The sequence below is a fragment of the Myodes glareolus genome, chromosome 21, assembly GCF_982192425.1.
Source record: "Myodes glareolus chromosome 21, mMyoGla1.1, whole genome shotgun sequence".
Lineage (NCBI taxonomy): Eukaryota > Metazoa > Chordata > Mammalia > Rodentia > Cricetidae > Myodes > Myodes glareolus.
Window position 1 is genome coordinate 51661596 of NC_142046.1, and position 23058 is coordinate 51684653.

General features: G+C 38.8%; 1 protein-coding gene across 2 annotated transcripts in view; it reads right to left on the bottom strand.

Moving 5' to 3' along the window:
• The window catches only part of Tlk1 (tousled like kinase 1), a 103580-nt gene that overhangs the window by 11745 nt on the left and 68777 nt on the right, over positions 1-23058 (bottom strand). Inside the window, exons 8-14 of one of the 2 annotated variants that reach the window (XM_085680972.2) lie at positions 22795-22887; positions 17197-17307; positions 16961-17097; positions 12571-12759; positions 10096-10162; positions 2442-2539; positions 601-682 (exon numbers count right to left, since the gene is read on the bottom strand). In XM_085680972.2, coding sequence (XP_085537098.1) covers positions 601-682; positions 2442-2539; positions 10096-10162; positions 12571-12759; positions 16961-17097; positions 17197-17307; positions 22795-22887 — 777 coding nt within the window. The remainder of the gene's footprint in view (positions 1-600; positions 683-2441; positions 2540-10095; positions 10163-12570; positions 12760-16960; positions 17098-17196; positions 17308-22794; positions 22888-23058) is intronic. The other variant, XM_048426250.3, reaches the window with a different exon arrangement.

Here is a 23058-nt window from a genome sequence, read left to right on the forward strand (position 1 = left end):
GTTAGCTTCAGTTGTTAATTTTACACCCCAAAGTTATCTGAAGGACTCTGCACTGGGAGACTGACTTGATTAAACTGACCAGTGGGCAGTGCCACTCCTGGATTGTGTACAAAAGGGCGAGCACAAGCCGGAGTAACCAAGCCTATAAGCAGTGTTCCTCCGTGGCTCTTGCTTCCAGCTCTGGTCTTGAGTTCCTGTGTGGCTTCCCTCAGTGGAGGACTGCAACCTTTAAGATGAAGTGACTGTTCCCTCCCCAACTCGTCCTGGCCGTGGTATTTGTCACAGTAAGAGAGGGCAACTAGGACAAAGAGTAAAGTGACATCATGACAAACTATAAACCTGTGAGATCAACACAGCAGAGGAAAAGGGAGATAGGGTGCTAGTGAGTACCAGCGTGGCTCAGGCTTATTTAAGTTACGATGGCTGAGAGGATAAAAGAGGCAAGAACAGATCTTAGACCCTGGAGAAAAGACAGCAAACCCCACCAAAAGCCCTTTTGTTGTAATGAGACTGAGGATAAAAGTCAGTCTAAAACCAGTATACAAAAGCCATGTGTTTAACCTCACCCCCTCCATCAGCATAAAGAACAGCGACCATTACCTTATACACCTCACTGAAGCCACCTCTTCCAAGAAGATGAAGCAATAAATATCTTTCATTTAACGTTGGATGATCTTTGAACCTTAAAAAGGCAGAGAGGAAAAACAGCTATTTAGGCACATTAAAAGAATACAAGAAATTCCGTGTGCATTAATGACCATTCCGGACTCCACTCCCAGCTGTCTGTTTCAGTCACTCTGGGCAGCAGTGTGCTGTTCTCTCTCCATCTTTCTACATAGTATCACCAGTGATAGCATCAGCACTTACAAAGTATAACTGTAACAGCTAGCCACTAACAGCACCCTCTTAAAGACCATCAACTGTGCTCTATAGAAAACCCCTTTCTTGAAAAAATATACTTTTATATTGAGTAATGAGTGACCAAGATTTTATAGTAGTGACTTGTATTTAAAAATAATTTACTTATTTTTGTTCATGGCTATATCTTAGTGTCTTTGAACTATTCATCAATTTTTAAAATTTTTAAAAACTTGTAAAAAAAAATCACAAGTAACACTTACCTACCATTACTAGTTTATTTTAACTGCTATATATTAAGTAATACATACTATCATTAATAGCTAATGTTTATCATACTGCTATCTATTAAGCAACTTACATTTCTCAACCAATTCTATGAGACAAAGCCTGCTGTGTCTGTTTACAGATAAGGGCTCAGCTGTCACAGAGAAGGGGGCCAGACTGGGCAAGCTGTCTGCACAAGGTCAGCAGTAACACTCAAAGCGCTTGGCAGAAAAACAAAGTTTCCAAAATTTACACTCTGACAGCAACAGCTTTAAAAAGCCAAGTGTAAAGACACTGCATTTGTACAATTTACTAAAAATTAGCTGAATATAAGTAAGTTTTTCCTGAAAACTGTAGAAAATAGAGATTTCTGCTTTAAACTAATAATTCCCAAACCACAGCCACAAATACTGAACTTGATTTTCAAAGTCAGTTAATTTTAAATTATTTTATCTCATTTAAGACTTTAATCTGATAGAATGCAGGATGTTTTCTATTATGCTAAAGTGACCTGTGTTCATGAACTGCACATCCACACACGATCATAAGGCCCCTCTCTAAGCAAAGCATTCCCACTTTCCAAGGGAATACATACATACATACATACATACATACATACATAGTCATGCAGCTTTAGATGACATCGCTAGACTTTGAGATCAAGTGTCAACACAGAAAGTTCTCACCTCCATGCTAATAAATGAAGATCCAAGAAACACAGGTTATTTGAATGCACCACAAAAGACACTCATTTTAGTAACTGGATTTAAACCAAAGACTACAACTTGAAGTTCTTTCCCATTTCTTCCTACATTGTATGATATGTAACTTTTATAATAATTTCTCCTACATTCCTGTAAAATTAATTCTGACATTCAGTCATGATATAACTAAGGTGACTACTATGTCCCAGGTACTCTCTTAGATTTGATGATACAAGGAGATCAAAACAATAATCTTGTTCAAGAAGTTTATAGGTTAAGGGGAGGAGACATAATAAATCATCATCAACAACAAACAGTGACAATCACCATGAAAAAATAAGAAAAGGATATGAAAGAAATGAGGTGAAGCTGAGACAGGTGTTCTGTCTAGGGTGCACTTGATGGAAAATAAAAAGCAAGTCACCCATATATTCAGAAGGGGAGTAAGAGAGATGGCATAAGGAGGTAGCTGGGGAGCAGATCACACAGACAGCCAAGTCAGTAACCCTTTGGAATTTTTCTATGTGTACAGAGATGGCTGACCGAGAAAGTGTTTATGTTTTCCATGGGAGACGAAAGGGGGCTGCTGTCACGTACAACCATGGCACTTACTGTGAATTATCCTCGTTGTTTATCCTCTTGAGCTCCCGTATGTGAAGATTCCTGACTCTTTCCAAGCGCTCCAGTTCCGCCTGGATTTCAGCTTCTTCCTGAAGATGAAGAGAAGAAACTGTAACAACCTCCGTTTACTTGTGATATAAAAGGACATTTTTTTACTCATGTATCCATTTCCACTGCGAGCGATGAGAATACCGGTGTCTAAAGTTCCCCTGAGTTAGAAGACCAGAGTGTTCTCTTGGCACCTCAGAGACAGAAGAGCAAAGGCTGATCGCAGGGCTCATCCTCTGTCTAGACGCTGTACCTAGTGAAAGCCCACATTTATTCTGTACTCTGAAGAATCTATTCTGATAACAAACTGATAAAATAAGAGAATCTAGTCAACTACTATGTTTCCCTGGGCATTATGGCACACACCTTTAGTCTCAGCAGAAACAGGCAGACCTCTGAGTTCAAGACCAGCCTGGACTACAGAGCAAGCTCTTGGCTAGCCAATGCCGCATGCACAGTAAGACCCAATCTCAAAAATAAAGTTCTAATTCTGGATTTAACCACTGGATTTAACCACAGCCAGATACTGAAAGCAGAGAGATTCTCTGTAGGCAGTTACAGAGTAGAAGGAACATCAGTAAGAACAGACTGCATTAAAGAGCAGTGGGTTTTGGTGATCAAACACAAAATAAAAAGAACACAGCTCTTCTCTATTTGAACCAAAAAATAAAGCAACTGGTAATTTAATAATACACACTGTAATAGATGACAACATCTTAAAACAATGCTTATTTATGTTCTGATATACATCACAAATATCAAGTCATAGAAACAGCAGATCTCAATATTGGCTCATTAGATGACCTGAAAAAAATACTACTTTCCAAATATATATTGGTTTCTTGAGACAGGGTTTCTCTGTGCAGCCCTGTCTCTCCTGGAACTTGCTCTGTAGACCAGGCTGGCCTCGAACTTTGAGATCCACCTGCCTCTGCCTCCCGAGTGCTGGGATTGAAGGTGTATGTCAACACCACCTGGCACTTTCCAATATTTTTAATGAAAAATAAGACCCATGACCACTTCAACAGAACAATTTGTCTCTTAACAAATCTTAAGCACAAAAATGTTATCTTATTCATAATTAGTCTCTTTCAACAACACAATAGTCCCTGGTTTATGAGTTACACCATGCCCACTCCACTCTCTTGCCCTCCAATTTGTGTCTCCTACTTCCTCTTGAATTCATGAACTCTTCTTTAATTAAAATAGAGAGAAGAAAAGAAAGAGAGAGAACTATTAATTTACTTCAAATTTATCCTTATTATGTAGATATAGGAGATATAAACCAATAGAAATATGAACCAACAGTCAAACAATTATTGCCAATACAGAACAGGTTTGACTTTATCTCACCTGTCACACCTGAGTGTGACTATGCAGATAGGAGGGGAGGAAGAAGACACAAAAGCTCTGGAATTCATAGCTATATTCTTTTCTGGCTATACACAACACTGTTCTAGTTTCATTTCCAATCAGAACATCTGCCATCACTGATGGGAACAGTCTGTCTTTCCTGAATGTATTTAGCTAGTTCAGATACCTCCCGTCCAACCTCTGTTGTTAATGTCTACTGATGCCTTCCTCTTCCCTGACTTCATTTCTTCATCCCTCCTAAGAGAGAAGGGTGTGTGGTGTGTGTTTGCTTTATTCTCTCTTCAAATGCACAAATATATAGACTGAAACTTAACTGGGCATGAATGCTAAACAAGACAGGTTTGTTCATCTGCAAGCCTCTCTCTATTTTATACAAACAAAGCAAAACCCTTTCTAAACAGCTGCAAATAAATGCACAAATCCCAATGACTGGCAAATATGGTATTTAGTATTATTCTTCTATACTGTTGTATTATAGGAGAAAATCCCTTAAATATTAACCAGGGTGTGGACATTGTCTAGCAGGCCATGTACAGAACGTGGTACGGTACAGTGCACTCCTTCCAGATTTTCATTTCCTATGAGCCCTTTTCAGGATACTGGTGAATACCCCCCCACACACACACGCTGGCTTTTAAGCAGCATAAAAAGAGTTAACTTTCTACTCGACAATGGGAAGGGGTCAGCCCTAACACACCCAGTATGTGTGCACATGTGAAAGCACAGATTTATAGTTTTGACTGGAAATGGCTAGTGGTCAAGAAAGCACTTTCCATTGTGAAACAGTGATTTCTAGCTTAAACAATTCTGCTCTAAGTGAGGGAAACTCGACTCGCAATATTAAAACAGCAGCAACAACAAAAAATAATGTTTGTATGTGTGTGCACAGCCTAAGCTGGCTTGAAAAATCACTGTATAGTCAAGGATGACCTTGAGCTCCTAATCCTCCTTGGATTAGTTAGGATGTACTGCACTACCACCTGCAGACGCTAGGGTTACAGCTCTGGATTCATGAATGCCAGGCAAACACTCTACCAAGTGAGTACATCCCCAGCCCCACAAAAATATTTAAATCCTACTGCTTAAACAAGCAAATTAACACTAAACACCAAAGGAAGAAAACTTTACCTCTAAATTTCCCTTTTGGTAAGTGGCTATCATCTACTACCAAGTCAAGGGTCTAATTATAAGAACCAGACTGTTCAAAGTTTCTGGTGTGGAGGAGGTGGATTATAAATAAAGAGAGCTTCCTTCTACAGGTAGTTCCATGCCTGCAACAGGAACTTCAAAAACTACTCATTTTTAAGTAGAAAGAAATAGTAAGGACAAAATGTCAACAAAGAACCCCAAAGTGCTTCTCAGCACCTTTCTTGCCCATACACGGCAGAAACAGTCTAGACTCCTAACAGTCTTTCTGGGCTTCACTGTGACTTTCTCAAACACAGTGCATTTTCCACCAAAGTACCCCTGAAAACTACTCCTACTCCTGCAAGAGCAGAACCCTGGATCACAGTGTACAGAAACATAATGTGCCTGTGGTTGGCCTTAAGTGAGAGAATCTTCAGATTTCTTTTGTTTATGACTACAAATATAGACGTGAACACATAGATCTAAAGATAAAGCTGTCCAATATTATACTGCTCAATATTTTCACTCAACACTAAAATGACAAGAAATGCCACATATGGAACCGTTTTGATAACTTGGATGACATGAAGTATTCTAAAAAGGCCGAGAGAGACAGCAAAGCTGGTTAGGAGTATGTGGAAACAATTCACCTAAAACCAGCGCCCTGCTTTCTCCACTGTGCAAAAGGCTCGCAGGCAATCCAGTCTTGTCCGTTTCAACTGGCTGCATGTTCCACTGTCAGGAGTGAGAAAAGAGCTGTGAGCTTGTTCTCAGCCTGTAAAGAGTTCACCATGGATGTTAGTACTGATGCTGCTGCTGCCTGTCACTGCTTGTTTCTCTTTGCAGGTGCCAATATCCAGAGAACAGGATGTCAGTGGCAGAGTTGTTGCTACACTGTTATCTCTTCAGAACGAGGCACAAGGAGAGATGAATGCCACATCGCAAGGAGCAGAGGAGAAAGAGAGAAAGAAATGGTGTCAGGTGGCATGTTGGATGTGATTCTGTTTCAGTAGAGACTGAGGTGACTGTCAATAGCTTAGCTGATTGCTTCAGGCTGATATCCTGTGTCTGCTAATAATTCCTGCCTAGCACTATTTCAATTACAAACTGGTTATGTCTCCCCAATAAAACTTCTAACACTTAAACCAGGTCAATCACTCTCTCTCTCTCTCTCTCTCTCTCTCTCTCTCTCCAATCATTCCTTTACTATTTATTATCTGATACTAAGACACCAAACTTCCCAGCATTGTCTTCAAATAATCACATATTTAAAACATATATCTGAAAAGAGAACAGTACACATCTTTAGTCCCAGCACCTGGGAAGCAGAGGCAGGCAATTCTCCATGAGTTCCAGGCCAGTCAAGGTATATAGTGAGGCCCTGCTCAAAACACCCAGCAACAGAACAAAGAGCAACTATATCCACATATGTTCACATTATAACTTATGGAATTAGTCACCGAAAAGGAGGCAGTGAGAACCTAACTGGCTTGTTGCCCACAGACTGTGTTACTCCATGTAAAGCACATGGCATTCAGAAAGCTAAAGCTGATGTTCACTTGAAAGAGTTATTACAAGCTAGGCAACTCCCAGCACATGGGAGGCAAAGGTGGGAAGATCTGAGTTCGAGGTCAGCGCAGTCTACAAAGCGAGTTCAGGATAGCAAGGGCAATAAAGAGGTATCCTGCCTACACGAACAGTCATATTGTGTAGTTCTGTTGACATGGGACTGAGAATCACGCCTTCACAGACAGGGTAAAGAGATGAACACTTACAAATGTATGAAGCAATGGCCGCGTAAACTCATACCTTACAAATAGTAAGCACTTTCTGTGCATAGTGCTGAGGCTGGAACCCAGGCCTCATATAGAGCCGGGAGTCTTCCGTATTTGGGGATTTTTTTGATGTGTTTTTTTGGGGGGGGGGGCAGTGAAGAGTTATAGGTCTCTGTGTAGAGGGTGTTTGGTGAGTCCCCCCTTCAGCCACCTATGTTCTGGGAATACAGGAATCTGCCACCATACCTGACTTAAGAATTCTTGATATACTGAGAGACACTACAGTGACTTCTCTAAGCGCAGAAGACAAACCAAATACTAAGCACTTACAGAAACTACATTTTTGGAGGCAAATTTGATTCAGTTTAAGCCACATACTCCGGAAGATTCCTACTTGACTTTATCACACTTTAAAACTTTATTTTCTAAGACTACAGAATGCTAATGCTACAGAGTAGCATAGATACAAATAAACATAATGATTCATTCAATAGTAAATAAGCTTCTCTATACTGTTTACCTCTCCAATTAACATCAGAATATAAAATGTGTACAAATAGATCATGAACTATATCATACCACAAATTATCCATTTTAAGCAGCAAATGGATCCTCTACCCTAAATTCTCATGGTGTCAGATTTCTTGATAAGGAATATGCTTGTAATTTAGGGCTAATGAATCTAATATAATCCTACTTTATGTTAAGAGGAAGATGGAGTAGCTAGACACCATGTACCCGCTCATCAGCTGCCAGGTGGAACCTTGCTGGTAGGCCACGAGTCTCATGGTAAAAAATAAAATAATGAAAATGGGTTAATTCTAGATGTAAGAGCTAGCTAGCAATATGCTTAAGCTATTGGCCAAACAGTATTACAAATAATACAGTTTCTGTGTGATTATTCCGGGAGTCTAGGTGGCCAGAAAATGAACAAGTGGCCTTCCTACAAACAACAGAGGGAGAAAGGAAAGAGCAGAGATGCCCTTATCTGACCTGCTATCTACTCAGCAGGTTCCGCAAACATCAAGTACTCACAGATCAGAACAGCCCTAGCCTATGAGAGATGCTATGCACTCACAGCTAAGGTATGCTCTGCCAGCTAGCAAACCCAGGAGCTTAGTTACCTATAACACAGAATTTTCTCATGAACCAAGCCTGGTCTTTGTGTGTTAACTCTCTCTCTCTCTTTCTCTCTCTCTTCCCTTCCCTTCTTCCCTCCCTCTTTTCAACAGAATGCCCTACTTTCTAGCTGTGCTTTAGAAACATTTTTAATACAAATTAAGTTACTGCTTATTACTTTCTAACTGAACAATTAAAACATAAATACCCAGTTGTAAGCAGCGGCTCCTATTTAGTCACTCTCTAAGGTGACATTACTTGCTCAGTTTTATTATCTCTATGTACTGCCAGCAACTGCCTTTATAAACACATTCATTCATTCTTCTCACCCAAACCCGTCTCTGAGAAGAGAACTGTAAGTACGTAAGACTCTCAGCACTGTAAACTGATACTTTTCCCAGGATATTTCATGGTGGAGAACAAAAAAAATAAATAAATAAAAATAAAAAAAAAAAAAATAAAGGAGAGTCAGGTAGAAGATGTTAGAAACCAAAGACTCATAACAAATTTTATATATAAATGGGGAAAAAGCAGAGAAAATGATTATAAAGAGGACAGTTACTAGAAAAGAATAAGTAAATATGAAAAATGTAGTATCTCCAACAGCGGGAACCAGGGCGGGGGGGGGGGTCTGAAACAGTGCACAAATAATGAGATATGGAAGTAGATGCTACCTGAAAAAACTAAAGCACTGTTCATAGAGACCAAATATTTTCAAAGAATATTAAACTCCATCATCAACAACAATATTAAAAAAACCAAAAGAATAAACCCTTCTTTGAATGCTTTCAAAGTTGTATTTTTTAAATAAAAACTACTGAAGAATGCTGACTTTAACTGCTATAAAGTTTGAGTTTTATCTAACAAAATAAAGAATATCATTGTTAGGAAGAGTAAGCTCTAAGTATACCTTTACTAGCACGGCGACTAAGAATTTACTCAGCAGCGGTGTAGTAATTAACAGGCAGCCTCAGTAGCACCGTCATTAAGGATTTCCCCAGCCACAGCATAAGCAATTAAACACTCAGTATCCCTTTATTATCAAGGACTGGCCAGATAACACAAACGTTTCTGTATTTAAACTAAAGCACTAAAATGCTTGAGGAACTTTACTTTTTACTTTTTGTTTATGTATGCATACACCATACATAACCCAGCACAAGTGAAGAGGTCAAAGGACAGTAACCAGAACCACTGTGTTTCTTCTATCATGTGATCCTGGGTGGCCAGGTGGCCATTTCACTAGCCCTTGGTGAATTTTTATGTGGGGCATCAAATATATCTCCTTTCAACAAAACATCCTATTGTGGACACACAAACACTTGTGACTCTCCGGTACTACAGATGCCCTCCTGCCTCACAGTTCATTAGTACTACGGCTAATGCACTACGGCTACAGCTCTATCTACAGCTCCATCTGCTATGGACAACAGACTGTAGCTGCATAGACATCTCAGAGAGCATGAGAAAACTCAACAACATAACACAACAGAAGGATGTCAGGGAAACAAAAGAGGGTCACAATTAATATTTTTGGGGTATATTCACGTAATTTAGGGTGACGGTTTCTGAGCAATGGCACAGGCAAATGTGGCCTGGTGACAGTCACTAGAGTTTTCTAAATGCTCTAACCAAGTGGCATATGGGAAACATCTCAAACAGGGCTTAGTATATAGTTCAACAGCAGCTGTGTCTACCATATGGGGTCCTTGGTCCCATCCTACTCCTCAGATGACTTCACAGACATTGCCTTCACTTAGTTCAGCTATAGTTATATATCATTCTGTATTTTTTTTAAAAATTAAATAACTGAAAAGCAGGAAGCAGGATAAACACTGGCAATAAGTAAATTTTGGGTCTGCTCATAACTTCATTTTGAAAGGAAAACAATCTCTACTAGTGTTTGGAAATGAGTTTCACCAAACTCAGACCTATGGAAACAAAGGACTGATTACGGTCTCAAAGTCTGTAAGCAAGTACGAAGTGACAGTGACAAACACTGAAACACACACAGCAAACCGGTTTTCAGTTGTATCAGTTCATACTACATCACTTAGGTTATAAAAATGTCCTGCTTATGAATTTTGATAAAAAAACATTTAAACAATTAATACTGACTAAATTAAGAATTAAGCCTCACAAATTAACAGTTCTCCACACTCTGGACAACAAACTAGAGACCCAGCATGGATTGTACATACCTTTTTGAGATGTCCTAGTCTAAGCTTGAAAATTTCCTCTTGTTCATGATATTCTGCCAGAGTAAGCCTGCCAAAAGTGAGATTTTAATTCTACAATGAGATTAATGATTAGTACTTTCTTAAAATTAAAAACTAACAAAACATGGTGAAAAAAATTCAATCAAATACAAATGTTTAAAAACTGATAACTTGAAGCCTAAAACACAGAAATCCTTGGGCTAAAAGCTAGACCCTGTCACAAACAAAACAGCAGAAGGAACTGCTGTAATGCACATGTGGATGGAGCGAGGCTACAGTAAACAGAGTTAGGAAAATAATAGCAAACAGCTTCTGGCTGTGCCGATATGCCATAGGTACAAGTTTACCTACTAACATGGTTTCCTAGTCTTAAAATATACGGCTATAGGGCTGGCTGGAGATGGCCTGGGTCTCACTGTACAGCTCTGAGAAACCAGGCTGGTCTTAGATTCAGAGGCCCACTTGCCTCTGCCTCCTAAGTGCTGGAATTAAAAAGTATGTAACAATAATTTACCAGTATTAGGTAACAAAAATAACAGAAACCAGCAACTATTCATTTTAAAAGAAACTTATCATTCCATGTTTTAAGGATATTGTTCAAGCAGGAAAACCAACCCGAAGCCTCAATACACAATACACAAATGCACAAACTACAGGGTTAGTCAGCGTGTTGAGAGGTGCGCACAGAACATTATTACAATCCAGAGAACGTTTACTGGATAGTTCATCAGGAGCCATGCTAGCATTTGTAAGATGACAGCATGGACGAGCGAGGAAACGAGACACAGTCATCTCAGAAATGCAAGCGTGATTACAGAAAACATTTGTAACAGGAAAGAAACATTTCTCCCTAAGATCAGGAACAGGACAGGAGGCCCACTTTCACTACTATACTGGAAGAATAGTCAAAACTATACTGGAAGTAAATAAGAAACAAATATATCCTAACTGTACATGAAGAACTAAAAGTATCATCACAGATGACACAACTCTACATGGTTTTAAAAAAAAAAAAACTAAAGACAAGCAAAAGAATAAAAAACCCAGATAAAAAAATAATATAATAAAATAAAAAATAAATTCTGCAATGCTCTACGATGTGAGAGAACACATAGAAATCATTGCTTCTACATACTAGAAACAATCCCCATTTCAACATGCATTCAACATCATTCAAATTAAAAGCTCTAATAATAAATTTAAATCAGTTAAAGACTTTTTTGCTTGTTTGTTTGTTTGTTTTTGTTTTTCGAGGGTTTCTCTGTGGCTTTGAAGCCTGTCCTGGAACTAGCTCTTATAGACCAGGCTGGTCTTGAACTCAGAGATCCTACTTAAAGACTTGTCTATAAAATATTGCTGCAGAGTTAAAGACCCAGGAGCCTACACAGCAGAGTTAAAGACCCAGGAGCCTACACAGCAGAGTTAAAGACCCAGGAGCCTACACAGCAGAGTTAAAGGACCAAGAGCCTACACACCAGAGTTAAAAGACAAAACTTTAAGACAGCTCCTCTGCTGCCAAACATGGCTCTAAGTTGTTTTTTAAAAATAACAGTCACAGGACTAATTGCAGCTGAAAATTAGAAATGACTTGAAGAAATGCTTTTAAGATGGATTTTGAAGAACCCGGGCATGGGTGGTCTGCACATGTAGTATCAAATTTTTGGAAACCAGGGGGAGGAGCACAGCTTGAGCCCCGAAATGCAAGACTAGCCTGGCAACAAAGGGAGATAAAGATGAAAAGCAAAGGATTCAACAAAAATAATAATAAAAAAAAGCAGGTGAGAAAAAAGAAGACGAAGATTAATGAATGAAGAACATGCACAAGAAAATGGGGTAAATAACTAGTGCAGAAAGCACAAAGCAGGGCCATTTTATGTGTGGAGAGGTTGGCTGGAATCACCATGTGCCTTTTGTAATGAGGGCTTTGTTCTGCTTCTGCTTTTAGAAGTCACTGGCATGGCAGGGGTGAGGGTCAGGGTATTTTCTTTCAACAGAGGAGCACATATTTCCGCAAAACAAAGGGTACCTACATCTTTACCCACATAAATTTTTGTACAACATTCTAAATTTTCTATAATATGCAACTTTTAAAAGCACTATTATCCTTTGAATTACAAAAAGTAATCGAAACAAAAAATTTAAAAAGCCAAACAGAATAGACACCACTATCTGCAGCTGCCTAGGAACTGAGCTCATAGGTGTGGAGAACAATTGCAAAGCACGTCAATGGCTCATCATTAATTTGAACACTAGGTTGGTACTGTCAGCTGATTCAGATACACAAAAGGAGAAGATCCCACTCTCCACTTAAAAATTCGAACTTAGAGCTAAAGGTCAGAGATAACTTTTCAATTAACATCTTTTCTGACTATAATTATTTTTGTTTGTACAGTATTAATTATGAATAACTGTTCACTGTTAACAATGTTAGGAGAGAAATTTAAAACAGAGGCTTACAGTTGTGGTAAATTTGGCCTAACAAAGGGATCATTTTCTGCTCCATTGACTGCCTTGTTTTTTCTCTGTTTTGGTTCAGAATTAGTAGCAGGTGCCTGAGAATTATTAGCTGTGGGAGGTTTGCGTTTGGCGAGAAGTTTCCTTTGCCGTTCAATATCTTCCCTTTGTTGATTTACCCATTCTTGTTGTCTGTGTAAAAATGAACAAACAGAGTCATATTAATCTCCCATTACTTTCCGCAATTAAAAACTGGAAAAATACATCATAAGAAACAATCACATAATTTAAATCTGTATTCTTTTGGTTCCGCTCTTTTTTAAATTTTTACTTAATTTATGTGTATGAGTGGTTTGCTCATTTGATTTTTAGACAGGACCTCATTGTGTAGCCTTGGCTGGCCTGGAACTTGGATGGCCTTGAACTTACCGAGATCCACCGACCTATACCTCCCAAGTGTTGGGATTAAAGGCATGCTACCTCACAACCGAGAGTGTTCCCTGTATATAGACCTACGTGCATGTGCATTACAAGTGTGCTTGGTTTGTGTAGAGGTCAGATGAGAACAGTTCCCCTGGAACTGGAGTTACAGAAGGTTGTGAGTCATCGTCTGCATGCTAACAACCACACCCTAGGTCCTAGGTCCTCTGGAAGAGCAGCCAAGAGCTCTTAAGAGCAGAGCTATCTCTGCTCATCACACTCAGTGAACCAAAATAACCTACAGGTCTCACTTCACACAGTCTTCAAATGAAGTGGTGTCCCCGAAATCTTTAGACAAGTGTGTGGCCACACAGGATTTCACAACAGATACTTCACTGGAATAAGTTTGGTTAGTGTGGTCTATTGTATCCTTACTATTAAGCATGTTGATCAAACCATACTAGTATATACAGTAAGATTCTGTTAGATAAATGAGCTAAAAACAAAACAAAACAAAGCCTCATCCAATGAAAATCTGGGGTAGAGGGGCTAGGGAGATGGCTCAGAGGTTAAGAGCACTGGCTGCTCTTCCAGAGGTCCTGAGTTCAATTCCCAGCAACCACATGATGGCTCACGACCATCTATAGTGGGATCTGATGCCCTCTTCTGGCAGGCAGGGGTACAAGCAGTACACTCATACATAAAATATAAATAAAAAATCTTTAAAAAAAAAAAAAAAGAAAATCTGGGGTAGATTTTAAACATAATTTAATCACTCAGCCTTAATATTTCTAGAAAAGCTTATAAAAGGCAAGTGAAATTTTAATATGAAGTGTTACCTTATTAAAAGAAATTATAGTAATGCAGTTGACATTCTGAAATAAAACAAGACTTGACCTTAATGGAGAGGGGAACTGAAAATATAAACAGTAGAAAAATTACAAAACTGAAAATTTTATTTATGAAATTAATACAAATTTATTAGCACTTCCCACTAAAGAATCTAAAACAATTTTCCAAAAAGTTTAGATTCTAAAAACTGACAGATATTATGTCTAATACAGAATTATATTACAGGTCGTAGACCTGTATTCTCAGCATGTGCGTATATTGGGGTGAGAGGTCGTAAGTTCAAAAGGAATTTAAGTCACAGAGCAAAATTTGCACCAAAAAGTTGGGGAAACACGTGTGGAGGTCAGAAGCACATATGTAGAAGTTGAGAGTCTGTTCTATTTCCACTGTGTGGGTCCCAAGGACAGAACTCAGGTCATCAGGCTTGGTGCAAGTGCCTTTACCTGATGAGTCATCCCAACAGCCAATAGAGGAACAACTTGCTCATCCTATAACACATTAAGTTTATTCTGACAGTAAGAGTAACTATGTTCCTTTCAGGCCTCCCACCATGCCAAGACAGAATATGTTACAGCTCTACATGGTCATGCTACTGAGGTTTAGAGCAAGCCCAATGTTTTGCCCCACCGCACCACCCTTCTTCAGAGTGACTGAGCGCTGGTTTGCACACATTCCTGTTCTGTGGCCTCATTGGGGAGGAGAGCTAAGACACGAAAAAAAAGAATCAAGAACCAAGATCGAAATTCTGCAAGAATGATATGTAAGTTCTGTTTCCATTTAGATGTAGGAGCAATCGAACGTGGTCTTACTTAATGGAAAGTAAACTTGTGAAGGAGCAGGGAGGGGTGTAGAATGGAGGTGGAGCACTTGTCCACTATGTGGGGGCCTTTCGGTCAGATACCCAGAATTCCAAACAAAAACAATCAAAAAGTAAATCTTAAATGGATTTCACAATGGTTCTAAGTATAAATAAATGGTCTGGTAGCAAGTTTAAAAAAATTAATGGGAGGGGAAGGAGGGGGGGAGTGGGGGAGTGGGAGGGTGTTGGGAGGGGGGGCGGAAATGGAAACTTTTATAATTTAATAAAATTTACTAAAAAAAAAAAATTAATGGGACAGATACAGTGGATATTCAGGATCACGTCTGGCTCAGAGATTTCTCTCCTCGTTTTCTAATCACTTTAGGTTATTAACAATTAATGTGAACATCCTGAGGCAACACTCTGTAATCCATAATCAGTGTTAATCAGTAATATGCAAAGAATTTTGTTCTGAGAAACAACTATTGGCTGTAGTAATAATATTTTGTTTCTTAAATTACTTTTCTCTTATGTGTATGGGTGTTTGGTCCACATGTATGTATGTATGTATATGTATACCACATGCATCCCTGGTGTCTGTAGACACCAAAAGAAAAGACAGGATGCCCTGGAACTGGAATTATAGATGATTGTAAACTGCCATGTAAGTGCTGGGCATTGAACCTGGGTCCTCTGGAACAGTATCCAGTGCTCTTCCACTGAGCCATATCTTTAGTCCCTAATATGTACATTACTGTAAGACAGTCAGGGCTGAATTCAGTAGCAGAGATTCTAGCTCACAAAATATTAAAAGTTAAGGTTTTTCATCTCAAATCCATTTCCTGCTCTCTAGTTTTGCATTCAGTATGGTAGCTCATGTCAACAATACCTGTGCATCTATAATATCTGTCCATCTTAAATGTCAAAATTTTATCTTCCTCCCAATATTATTTCTGTATTATCAAGTGACTCAGTATCTCATTTCTGGTCACATATACTAAATATTAACAACCTTTAACTAGCCACAGAATTAAACCCCACATAGATTAGGTTTGTAGAGATTCTTTCACTGTGATAAGCTAATACCTAGAACAGCTGTCTTCAACAAAAGTTCAATACACCTGTTGAGAGTCAGGAGGCAAGACAAGGCTGCTTTGTGAGTATATGTTTGAAACAGCAATACTAATCTGACACGATGTGAAACAGCCTGCGTTCTTGGAAAGGCAGTGGAGACACTGAAAACACTACACTCCAGGTTTTTACATCAAGGCAAGAAACGAAACACAGGATCATGGTCCTAGCTCCCAGACACACAAATAGCCAATGCACCCTAACCGATCACCATGTGAACTTTAAAAAAAAAAAAGAGTGGCAACAATTTCTTTGTTTTACAGTTTAGCACTGAAATGCTAGTCATGTTTAGTTCAACTAACGTGTGAGGAGCTTATAGCTGAGGCAAGAGAAGAACTCTTCTCTTAAGGCACAGAGATCAGGGAGATCTTTACCACTTAAGGAATGGGGGGAATGAGACGAAAGTAAGGTGGGCACAGTGGTATGTACCTGTAGTCCCAGAACTCAAAAGGCTGAGGAAGAAAGTTCAGTTAAGTCTAGGAACTCAAGAGCAATCTGAGCAACACAAGGGCCAATAAAAAATAAATTCCAGGAGACAGGGCCACACATTTTTCAGTCAGCATAAAACTTCTAACCACTTTTTTCTTTTAGTAGTAGTAGCACACGTACACATATGTACACACACACCATCACCAATAAAGTCAGGGGGTTAGTTTTTACTCTGGAAAATCAAGTTTAGAGAAAAAGAGGGCCAAGCAAGATGACTCCGTGGTGAAAGGCTCACTGGGGAGAAACACTGAGTCTCAGTAAGAGACCCTATCTCAAAAGACAAGGTAGAAAGGCCTCTGGCCCACACACAAAATGTTCAGAAAGTTATTTTATTTAAAAAGAAAATACATTGTACTCTTTAGATGAAAGCTAATTATGTAAGAATTCTGTTAATTACTGAGCTGAGTTATCTGTTATTCTTTTCATGTGTTAAGTTTTATACATTCAAATAGTAAGGAAATGCTGAACATAAAACAATGGGGGCTAAAGAGGTGGCTGAAGGCTTAAGAACACACATTACTCTTTCAAAGGACAAGAGTTCAACCCCAGCATCCACATCTGGTGGTTCAAAGCTGTCTGTTACTTCAGCTCTAATGCCTCTCTCCTCCACAGGCCTCTGCATTCACACACACACACACACACACACACACACACACACACACACACACACACACATAATTAAAAAATGTAACCATGACTAACTTCACAAGATTTTGAAATGCAAAACCATCTGTCCACTGCTCAGTAAAAGAAGCGCCGTGTCTGACTGTTGTAAAGTGCCCAAGGCGAAGCCGATCTTGCATACTCTTCTCTCTGCTTGACAATTTTTCTTGTGTACTCTGAAAATGTGGGAAAAAACAATTACATTCACTCGGATTTTAAAGGCATACAAGGCAAAGGAAGGTACTGAGGGAAAGGAAAATTTAGTGCTGACTCACCTTCTCAATAAGAAGTTTCTTACTCATTGATATGCACTTATTTAATCGTTCTTTGTATTTTTCAAGTAATTTTTGTTGATCATCTATCTGCCGCCTGAGATCACAGTTGGCCTACAACATGAGCACAAAATGAAAGGTATAGCATCAGTGTATATGAAAATCTTAGTAATGGTTTTAGTATTTTGAATAAATTATATAGGTAAGATAAACACCAAAAGTCTATTTACTATTAAACATTAATTCACCTGCATAGTAGAAAATACAGAAAATTTATATACCTTTCTAGATATTTACATGTATATTCCAAGGTATGTAATTTTGGTTACATAATGTGAATCTCTCTCTCTCTCTCTCTCTCTCTCTCCCCGCCTCCCCCCCTCAGTTTTTTTCATTACAGGGATTCTCTGTAGCCCTAACTATCTTGAAACCCACTCTGTAGACCAGGCTGGCCTCAAACTGAGAGATCCACCTGCCTCTGCCTCCTGAGCGCTGGGACTAAAGGTGTGTGCCACTAACACCCACCCAGTTCCCTTATTTCTAAATAGAAGTAGTATAAAGTCAGCTAGAAATAAAATGTGGTAGATCATGTGCATCACACATTTAAGAGAGGATGTGACTTTCTTCTCTCACACAACCTGATCTCTCACAACACTTTTTCTACTAAACCGGGACAAGAGTGTAATTTATTGACCAATTAACTACTTCCAGCCTGCTGTGAATAGGATACTAATTCTGTTCGCTCTGCAGGCAGCTATAGGCTCAAGGAGGAGGCCTCTCTCTAACTCCAGAGAGTCTGACTAGTTTGCCATTACAGGAAGAGAATTACTCTTGTGGTCTGTCCAGATATCCCACCCCACAAATTTTCTGAATCACAAGGTCTAGAGGAGAGCCTGGGAATTTCACTTTCTCCAGCAATGCTGCCACTGCTACTCTAGGGACTAACTAAGATACACAAGTCTAGGCCATTCACACAAAAACCAAAAGACTAAGACACTTTTAAATGTTGGGAGAAAATAACTGCCAACCTAAAGTTCCATGTGAATAAACTGTGTAACAAAGGCAACAAAATGAGATCTAGCACAAACAGATCATCACTGTTAAAACAGTTCAAACAAAGCCTCAACATGATATGAGAGTTAGTAGGAATGTTTAACTTGAACTGACCTCAAAATTAAGGCTCAGATGGCCCAAACGAAGGAAATGGTATTTGCCCAATGGCACATTGAGGGTTTTCTGTATATATACAATTGTGTGGCTGTCTGAGACAGTCTTTCACCGTAAGTATAGCTCAAGCTAGTTTTAAACTAATGATCCTGCTGCCCTCCTCCTGCTCCCAGAGTGCTGGATTATGGGGCATACACCATGTGTACTGTATGTCAAGACTTAATATAAAGCCATGGAATTACAATCACTCTACTCTTCTTGCATAATAATGGAAATAAAATGTTTTATTCTGGACTGATATGTACCTTGCTAAACGAATACAAACCCAGCTTCTCCTACAAAGAAATTTAAATAAACTCAATAGAATATTCAAGAAGGCTGTACACAGAATTATGCTTTTTATACCTTACTTTTCTTCTAGTCTCAGGTTTCTGCTTAGACCATAGGTATTATGACTGTGACTATTTTTATTTTGGACCCAGAGGTGACCTTCAAGATGTAAATCATGCACTGAAGAAGAAAGCAAACTGCCAAAAGAGCCAAGGTCTCATGAAACTGCAATGCAATTGTATATAGATGGCTATTACTTTTGTTCTTTCCAAAAGTACATTTCTATTTCGTGTAATTTATATTGTGTTACCAACGAAGACTACTACTAAGCACTAAAATAGTGTCTGAGTATTGATTTAGGAATACACAAAACAGAATAAAGGGACAGGGACAGGAGGAGGAGCACTGCATATGGAAATAAGATTTAATGGTGGAACCGGTAGTCTAAGAATGAATTTTTAATTCAACTGGATAGCTGGTGATCAATATAGGAAGAAATTAAAATGAAACCCTATTTTCACACTATACCAATATATAAACCAATTCCAGTTCAATCAAAAAAATGTACTAAAAGATCAATTTTTTTACTTTTTAAAATTTTTTTGAGATTATAATTACATTCTCCCTTCCCTTTCCTTTTTCCCCCTTCCTTGCTCTCATTCACTTTCGTGACCTCACTGTACACTGAAGAACATCTTTAGACTCTTACAATTACTTCTTTTGGTATCTTTGATAATTTAATACACACAAAGTATAAACTATAAACCTAAGATATTTAGTAATGTAAAAGCATATATAATCATCAATGATGTAAAAAAAAACAACACGAAGTAATAAAAAGACATCTCACAAAGTGGAAGAAGCCAATATAAAAAAAAAAACCTAAAAACTGCAAACTAGAAAAGGTCCTGAATTTGATCTCTAACACCTGCACGCACATGCACAGGTACACGTGCATGCGTGCACATGCACGTGCGCGCATGTGCGCGCACACACACACACACACACACACACACACAATTGGGTGTGATGGCAGTCATCTCTAATCCTAGTACTTGGGATATAAAGGCAAAGGGGATCAAAAATTCAAGGACAGCCTCAGCTAAGCTATGATGAGACCCTGTATCTCTACTTATTTCACAGAAAACTAGACAAATAACTATGATTATTTTTAAAAGATACTGAATAGTCATCAGTAAACAGGAATGTGTAACAAAAGCACAAGATACCAGGTTACACCTGGTCATTAACACTGTTAGGAAGAATGGTGTTTGCAATCTTGCAACGCTAGGACATGGCACAGACAATGATCCATAGTTCTGTTACATTAACAGAATCACTTGAGGGGAAATTTTGGTATTATAATGTACAAGATGGATATGTTCTATGTTCTCTATTGTCTTGTTTCCTATACTTACAACAGAGGAAAATCTTGCATTTGTCCTAGGAGACACATATTGAGAATTTCTTAGCAGAATTCTTTGTATTAGAAAAATCAGAAACAAAACACCAGTCAAAATCGGGAGAATCATGCAAATTATGGTATACTCCTTAGAGTCTTAGTGTAGAAACTGGAAGGAACAAACCAAAGCATTAGGGTTTGAGTCTATAAAATCAGTCCCCAACAGCTGGTGTTTTAAAGGGATGGCTGACAGCCTTGAGGTGACTTGATCATGAGAGCTTTTACTTCATCAGAGGATTAACCAATAAATTGACGTTAATAGTGGGTCCTGTAGAAGAATTAGATCCCTGGGAGGAGGGCTGAATTTAGATTATGTCTTGTATGTGACCCACTTGTTTCTCCGCTTCCTGGCAGCTATGGAGTAAGCAGCAGTGCTCTATTACAGGTACCACTTGCTTTGCCTACGTTCTCCCACCACGAAGGGCCCAGGAAAACAAAGCCAAGAAACCTGACTAAAATGTGTGAAAACTGTAAACCAACATAAATCTTCCTTTTAAGTTGATCTGCTCATGTATTTTGCCACAGCAATGAAAAGTAGCAGATTGAGATCAAGTTACTTTTATATTACTCATCAACGTGGGTGCGAATAAAAACAATGCTCCAGCAAAGAACCCATACAGGATAATGTCAACAAGCAATCAAGTGTAAAAAAGAATGTACACACAGTGGCTAGAAAGATGACTCAGTCAACAAAGTGCTTGCAAGTCCAAGGAACAGAGTTTGATTCCCAGAACCCATGGTACAGGCTTGTAATTCCAGTACAGGGTAGGAGAGACAGGAGGATTCCAGGAGCTCAATGGCCAGCTAGTCTACTCTAATCGGTGAGTTTCGGGTCAATTAGAGACCCTGTCTCAAAGGAGATGGACGGAGACACACACCACAATAATAAAGAAACACAAAGTTGGCTGGAGAGATGGTTCAGTGGTTAAGAAAACTGACTGCTCTTCCAGAGGTCCTGAGTTCAATTCCCAGCAACCATATGGTGGCTCACAACCATCTGTAATGAGATCTGGTGCTCTCCTCTGGTGCGCGGGCATACAAGGAGACAGAATGTTATATACATAATAAAGATGCATTAATCCTTTAAAAAACAAACAAACAAAAAAACACAAAGGAAGGTTGAACACAGGTGTCACTGATGCCAGAAGAGTGGTTACCAGTAAGGGATGTGACACCCAAGCTACGTCACATCAATTTAAACAGAACTCCACAAGGCAGAGTTTAAAATTAGTACTTCCGCCTGGTGACCCTAATGAGTAGCAAGGGACAAGAAATCCTGCTTTATGCCTTATTCACATTCTAAGTATACTTTTAGGTGTATTCTTAAATTTTATTGTATGTGTGAATGATGTATGTGTGAATGAACATGCCAGGATGTCTGTGTACAATTCACAACTTTGTGAAGTCAGTTCTTTCCTTCCACCTTTATGTAGATTCTGGGGAATCCAATTTAGGTTTCATTTTATGTGTATGAGTGTTTTGCCTGCATGTATATCTGTGTACAACATGCATGAGAGCACTACAAATGCCCTGGAACTGAAGTTACAGAGGGTTGTGAGCCATCACATGGGTTCTGGGAACACAACCAAGGACTCTGTGCAAGAGTAGCAAGTGCTCTTATCTACCAGTCCCCGAATTTATTTTTGAAATTAAAGTTTCCATTGAAAATCTCACAGGACTGTGGCAGTGATTCCAACCTCATTGGTATTAGATGGCGGGCAGAGAGCAATAACCTATTTAACAGTAAATGAGCATCTGACTGGTAGTAAATAATCAAATAAAAAAATGTATAAAGCTAGTTTTCCTCCCACCCGACAGGGTTTCTCTGTGTAACCCAAGCTGTCCTAGAACTAGTTCTGTAGACCAGCGTGGCCTGGAACTCAGAGATCCTCCTGCCTCTTCACTTGCACAGGACCCCAGGACCACAAAGCAAAGCAAAGCAAAACACTACCCCTACAAAAAGTGTGATCTGTGTTCAAAATTAATGAAACTGAACATTAATAGTAGTAATAATGACATTAATATAATCCAAGTACTTTAATCTAAGTGATTCTTCTAAGTGGTATAATCATACAGACATTGAAATGAACTCTATCATTCACTTAGCATCACACGATAGCACCATGAAGATAACTTGGATATTAAGTTGGAAACCATTCAGTGAGCAAAGCTGACATGTGGTGACTGTTCTGGCTGTTTATTGCCTCCCAAGTGATAAAACTAAAGACACACGCTGCTACCCATCAAAAGTGTGCATTTTCAATTAGAAATGTGTGTCTCTGTATACAAGTGTGTAGGTGCTTATAGAGGCTAACAATACATATAGTACTAGAAGAAGCTTACTGTTTAAAAATACAGAGTATTGGGGCTGGAGAGATGGCTCAGTGGTTAAAAGCACTGCCTGCTTTTCCAGAGGTCCTGAGTTCAATTCCCAGCAACCACATGGTGGCTCACAACCATCTGTAATGAGATCTGGCGCCCTCTTCTGGAGTGCGGGCATACAAGGAGGCAGAATGTTGTATACATAATAAATAAATCTTTAAAAAAAATACAGAGTATTTTTGCCATATTTAATATTTTCTCAATAGTTTCACTGTGCCAAAATAAGTCACATAATTTCCCCTCCATGACATATTACTTACCCTGAGCAAATCATCTATTCGACCTTCCTTCTTTTCCAGGTCCTGATTTTTATTACTTTCTAATGCTGCCAATTTCAGCATTGTAAGATCAGTCTAAATGAAAGAAAGCTACTTTATTATCTCTGTCATATACACTACTACACATAAATGTGAAGGCAGATTTTTACCAACTTCAAACAGCAAAGAAAAGCAGTATGTGGTATGTAAACAGAGATCTTAATATAAAGTATAAATGTGAAAACCTTGTGTAAAACTGATTAAAGT